At 41.9% G+C, this 6399-nt stretch overlaps 1 protein-coding gene across 1 annotated transcript in view; it reads left to right on the top strand.

Moving 5' to 3' along the window:
• The window catches only part of LOC129411593 (cAMP-dependent protein kinase catalytic subunit-like), a 9220-nt gene extending 4478 nt beyond the window's left edge, over positions 1-4742 (top strand). The window contains exons 3-7 of the mRNA XM_055162913.1: positions 1590-1689; positions 3114-3276; positions 3874-3944; positions 4061-4236; positions 4479-4742. Coding sequence (XP_055018888.1) covers positions 1590-1689; positions 3114-3276; positions 3874-3944; positions 4061-4236; positions 4479-4637 — 669 coding nt within the window. The 3' untranslated portion in view covers positions 4638-4742. The remainder of the gene's footprint in view (positions 1-1589; positions 1690-3113; positions 3277-3873; positions 3945-4060; positions 4237-4478) is intronic.
• The last annotated feature ends 1657 nt before the right edge of the window (positions 4743-6399 follow it).

The following is a 6399-nucleotide window of genomic DNA, read 5'->3' as shown; positions in this document are numbered from 1 at the left end:
CTGGTTTAGTCCTGGTTTAGTCCTGGTTTAGTCCTGGTTTAGTCCTGGTTTAGTCCTGGTTTAGTCCTGGTTTAGTCCTGGTTTAGTCCTGGTTTAGTCCTGGTTTAGTCCTGGTTTTACAGGTGTGTGTGACTCAGCAGGATTTATGACTCTGGAAAATGATGTCATCAAATCAGGACAGATGTGCACCAGGTGTTTCCTGGTTTGTTTCTCAGGTGTGTGTCAGGTGCAGGTGTGTGTCAGGTGCGGGTGTGTGTCAGGTGCAGGTGTGTGTCAGGTGCAGGTGTGTGTCAGGTGCAGGTGTGTGTCAGGTGCAGGTGTGTGTCAGGTGCAGGTGTGTGTCAGGTGCGGGTGTGTCAGTCAGGTGCAGGTGTGTGTCAGGTGCAGGTGTGTGTATGAGTTTCAGATCTCTGTGATTACAGGAAGTCTCCACATGAAACAAAAACTGACACAAAAGTTCAGACTCTTCTTTGTCAGAACTAAACCAGAACTAAACCAGGACTAAACCAGGTCTGAAGTGGGACTAAACCAGGACTAAACTTGGACTAGACCAGGCCTGAATCAGGACAGGATCTTGTGGGTTTGTCCTCCTCCCTCTCACCAGGAGCTTGTGGGTTTGACCTTTGTTCCTCTGCAGATTCTTGAGTCGTGACGCAGCAGATTCTTCAGTTCTGCCGCGGTTCTTATGTAACGTCCAAAACATTCCTGAGGATCTTCAGTTTCAGACGCAGAGCGGAGCAGCTCTGAAGCGGGACCACAGTGTGTGTGTGTGTGTGTGTGTGTGTGTGTGTCTTGGCCAAAATGTAAAATTTAAAAACTGAAATCTGTCAGAAAATGAGTTTAAAGTGTTGAGATGTTGTGTCCAGGCAGAAGATCTTTTTACTGAACAAGTTCTCCTCAAATAATCGACTCTGGACGAGACTGAAGCGTTTGTGCTCAGAGTTCAGGAGCTGGACAATAAGTTTATGAAGCTCAGTTGGAGATAAACAAACTTTTATGGACTTTTACAAATGTTTTTGACCTGATAATAAATTCAAAGATGTTAAATTGTAGAGAGAAAATCTTGAAATTGTTCGTCGTCGTCTTGTGTCACTGAATCTAAAAACAAGTGAAGAGTTGCAGGAGAAACTGGATTGTCGCTTCTTCTTTTAACATTTATTGTATAAATTTAAGATTTTCTGACGGAGTTGAGTCATGGAAGAAAAATATGTGACACTTTTTAACATTATACCCACCGATTCAGAACGAGTAAGTGGATCATAAATCTGAAAACAAGATGAAAAAACCTGATTTAAGTCTTAAAATCTTGGCCAGACCAGAGAAATCCCTGGTCCTGGTCTAGGCCCGGTCTCTCTCTGGTCTCTGGTCTAAACCCGGTCTCTCTCTGGTCTCTGGTCTAAACCCGGTCTCTCTCTGGTCCTGGTCTAAACCCGGTCTCTCTCTCTGGTCCTGGTCTAAACCCGGTCTCTCTCTGGTCCTGGTCTAGGTCTCGGTCTCGGCTCTCTCTCTCTGGTCTCGAGTACTTGGAGCAGGTCTGCAGACTCGTGGAGAAGATCAGTGGACTTCAAAACCTGGTGCTCCATCTGCAGAGACAACTGAGGACCAGAACCCGGACGGACCCCGGACCGGACCGGACCGGCCCTGGACCCTGGACCGGACCCGGACCGGACCCCAGACTGGGAGCAGCTGGTGAGTCTGGTTAAATATGACCAGGCCTTTAGTCCACACACGTTCACTCGGGTTTGGTGAAGGATCTACATGAGCTTGTCTCTGGTTTGGTTCCTGTCACAGACTGAAGCAGCTGCTCCTCAGAGGAACCACAGGCTCCTGTCCCTGAGCTGTGGAGCCAAAACTGAGACTGAAATCTGCACATTTAAAAAGATCTGACTCATTCAGGGGTTCGGTCAAGTGGTAACGGAGGGAATGAAATATGCAGCACTTTTTTGGTCAGTAAATCCAAACAGTGATAACTCTTGGTTCTCACTTACATAATCCTTAACAAACTGGTTTGAATATTTGCTTCATATAGTTTTCTACCATATGGTACAAGATTAGGTTGAAAAACCTCTGACTTTTTGACTCATGAGATTTTTTATTAAGAAAGTTCATGGTAACGGAGGGAAAAGTAACGGAGGGAAAATTGTACAAACAAGTAGAAGGTGCAGGATTTTACATCATTTGTGGCTTTTTTCTTCTGAAAACTTTAATATTACTTCAAAATGAAAGAAACTATTTCTATAAAATATGTCAGTCCTTCCAAGAACATTTTTATCATTTTAAATACTTTTTTTAAAAAAATCCTGTCCCTTCATCAACAGTTCAAAGATGGAATAACACAAGATATGATGAAATACAAACATTTATTTACATGATTTTTGGGTCTTTGAAATTTGGGAAATAATTTTTGTTCCATGTTTCATTCATGGTCTGTTTAAAACAGATGGAACTTTACAACCAAAAATGGAACAGAAAAAAGGTCAACAGTTTGATAAACTAGAGACATATGTATCTGTTCAATACATTTTTATATCAGATGCATCGGTAACACTTTATAATAACTACACATTATTTAGCCTTAATAAAGCATGAACAAAGGCTTAATTAATAATGATTCTTAGTAACTACTTAATTACTGCCTGAATTAGCACTTGCACTTAATTTGCCTGTGCTGTAAATATTTACTCATAATTATTTCATACTTAATTACTCATGAACGAACCATTTGAGCATTTATTAATCATTAATAAACTATGAGAGAATGATTTACTAATAATGTAATACAATGATCATTCAGGCAGCTGTTCTCTGTCAGTTAAGTCTTTCTGAGCTTTTCTAAAGTGAAGACAAATTATCCTTTATTAAACATTTACTAAGTGTGAATCATTATTAATTAAGTCTTTGTTCATGCTTTATTAAGGCTAAATAATGTGTAGTTATTATGAAGTGTCACTGATGCATTAACTTGAATTTTTGGCCTTGTTGTTTACTTCTGTTGGACGTCGCCTCAGACAATTTGTACTTTTTTTTTACTGAAGATGTTTTGATTTGGTTCTTTCAGGATCTGAGCCTCAAGTCAAACCACGTCTCAAACCACGTCTCTGCTCCTCTTTCAGGTTCTCCTCATGAAGCTCTGCACCTGTGGAGCCGCAGACCAGGTCTTCCTCAGAACCCAGACCCAGAACCGGACCGGGTCTCTGGACCAGGATCTCAACCAGGATCTGAGTCGGGACCTCAGGAGCGTCTCAGGGTCGTCTCACCGGATCTACAGGACCAGAGGTGAGGAGGGGAGTCGGGTCATGTGCAGGCGTCGTTGGATTTTTTTTATTTTTCATGTTTTGGTGATGAGAAAAACATGTGAGCGAAGCCCCGCCCCCTCTGCTCTGTTTGGGAAGAAAATGTTTTTTGGAGCCGGAACGAGAAGAGACGGAGAGAAGAGAGGGAGAGAAGAGAGGGAGAGAAGAGACGGAGAGAAGAGAGGGAGAGAAGAGAGGGAGAGAAGAGAGGGAGAGAAGAGAGGGAGAGAAGAGAGGGAGAGAAGAGAGGAAACGCCGAGGGAAAGATAAACCCGAGAGGAGAGAGGGAGGGAGAAGTGAAAAACAGAGGGAAAGATAAAGTCCAGCTGTGAGCGGAGGGAGGACGAGGAGCGAGGGAACGTCCTGATAAACGACAGGAAACAGAGACTGGAAAACAGGTTAGAGGAAAAGAGAGAGAGAGAGAGGAGTGAGGGAACATCCTGATAAACGACAGAAAACAGAAGCTGGAAAAACGGTCAGAGGAAAAAGAGAGAAACACAAAAAAAACAAAAAAACTTTGATGAAACAAAAAAAAAAAAAAGACAATTTCTGAAGTTTCTAAAAGTGTTTTTGTGTTTAGGGAGCGAGAGCGAGAGAGAGAGAGAGAGGAAGAACACACACACCTGCACCGACTACAACCTGCACAGACAGGTGAGACCCTGCACAGACAGGTGACAGACAAGGTGAGACCCTGCACACTTTTTGTGGGCGGAGTCTCGTCCTCTGAGCCTCTGGTCTGTTGAGTCTGATCTCACTTCTTCTTCCAGCTGAGCGACAGGAGCGACAGGAGCGACAGGAGCAACAAGAGCGACAGGAGAAACAGGAGCGACAGGTGCAGCTCGTCCTGGGGCAGAGTCCAGGACTTAGTGACAAGAAACCGGTTCAGATCCCGGTCCAGACTCAGACCTGGGTCCTTCAAGAGCTCCTGTCCTCAACTCCACAGGTGAAACTACAGACCACAGACCACAGACCACAGACCCACAGACCACAGACCCACAGACCCACAGACCACACAGACCCACAGACCACAGACCCACAGACCCACAGACCCACAGACCACAGACCACACAGACCCACAGACCACAGACCCACAGACCCACAGACCCACAGACCCACAGACCACAGACCCCCACAGACACCCACAGACCACAGACCCAGACTCACTGACCCTGTCTCTGTCTGCAGACTGGACCAGGGACCGGACCAGGCCCAGACCCGGAGCTCCATGATCCTCCTGGACCAGAGTCTGGACTCTGGGGTCCAGTGGTCCTGAAGTGTTTGTGTAGAACCTTCATCAGCCAGAACCTGCAGCTCAGACCAGAGTCTGGACCAGACCAGGACTAAGTCTGAGACTGGGTCCTGGTTTAAACTCGTCTGGACTCTGGTTTAGTCCTGGTTAAAACCTGGTTCAGATCAGATCTGGTCCATAAAGGAAAGACTCAGAGAAAACAGAAGCACTTTTTTTAATATAACGTGACATAAACGTCGTTCTTGTGTTCTTGTTGTTCTTGTTGTTGTTCTTGTTGTTCTTGTTTGTTCTTGTTGTTCTTGTTGTTCTTGTTTGTTCTTGTTGTTCTTGTTTGTTCTTGTTTGTTCTTGTTTGTTCTTGTTTTTCTGTTTTTCTTGTTTGTTCTTGTTTGTTCTTGTTTGTTCTTGTTGTTCTTGTTGTTCTTGTTTGTTCTTGTTGTTCTTGTTGTTCTTGTTGTTCTTGTTCTTGTTGTTCTTGTTGTTCTTGTTTGTTCTTGTCGTGTCTGTGACTGGAGCGTTTAGTTCCATTTTAAATGTTTCACTATTTATACTTTTTAAATTGTATTTATTCCCTCTGCTCCTCTAACTGTGTTAAAGTTGTTTTTTGTAAATGTGATTTTTGAGACTTTTATTTTGTAAAACAAACTGAAAAAAGTTTTGTAAATTTCTCCGTTAAAACATCAAAACATGATTTTATTTGTATTTTTTATATTTAACACTCTTGTTTTATATTAAATTATTGTTGTTTTGTATCAAATATATTTTGGAAATAAAAAAGTTTACAGAGTGAAGTGAACGTGACGTGACTGTGGTGCTGGCGCCCTCTGCTGGACGCTCAGTGGAAGTGTGAGCTCTGACACATTTAGTGGGACCAGTGTTTATTTGTGTTTATTTGTGTTTCTTTTATTTATTGTATATTTTGTGAGTATATGTGTGTTTGTCAAGAGCTTTGAAGAAACTCCTCAAACTCCCTGATCTTCTCTTCATGATCTGCTGGATGAAGGGTTTTGTCTCATGACTTTGGTGGAACCTCTGAACCTCTGAACCTTCATTTTCCATCAGATCGTGAAGCATCAGTTTCTTCTGTTCTTCTGTCACACTGGAGTGAAGAACATCAGGACAAACATTTCTTCACTCCAGGACCAAAGACGTCGCCCAAAACTGTTCAGGTGTTTTCTTCACGACTGAACGTTCAGACTGTGAAGCTTCTGAAGGAAAAACAATCATCTACAGGAGCTTCACAACTTCAGCACAAACTTCATGCAGCTTGAGCTGATCTGAAACATTTCCTTTTTCTCCACTTTTCATCCTAAATCATCTTTTGGACGATAAAACCTAAAGCAGCATGAAGTTTATTTCAGGATCAATATTTACATCAAATATGAAACAGAACAAAACATTTAGATTAAATCCCAAATGTTCTTTAAACAGATTTGAGCTTTTTTTTACATCAGTTCACACGTGACATTCGAGTGTTCAGTGTGTAACGTTCTAGAGGAGTCAGGTCTGTGGAGAGGAGAGCTCGATCACAGTAAAAAACACACAAACATCAGTGCAATAAAAACAACACAAAAGTCTCACATACAACAGAGTTTAATACACAAGTGTGTGGAAAAAATGACAAACTTTATGGAATAGAAAAAAACTAATTGGACAAAATATATAAAATAAAATTATAACATTGGGAAAAAGGAAGAATAAATGCGTAAACAATTAGGAAAAAATGATAAAAAAAAATAAAAAGAAATGTTATTTATGTATGTGTATTTATGTATTTATGTTTATTTTTGTTTTAATGAGACAGGGACAGCGCACATTTTTACATGAACCTTAACAGGAGAGAAGAAAAAAAACAACT

Source organism: Boleophthalmus pectinirostris, unplaced genomic scaffold, assembly GCF_026225935.1.
Source record: "Boleophthalmus pectinirostris isolate CB_2022bp ecotype Guang Dong unplaced genomic scaffold, ASM2622593v1 HiC_scaffold_5, whole genome shotgun sequence".
NCBI classification, from domain to species: domain Eukaryota; kingdom Metazoa; phylum Chordata; class Actinopteri; order Gobiiformes; family Gobiidae; genus Boleophthalmus; species Boleophthalmus pectinirostris.
Note: the sequence above shows the minus strand (reverse complement) of the source record. Positions and strands in the feature narration are given on the sequence as shown.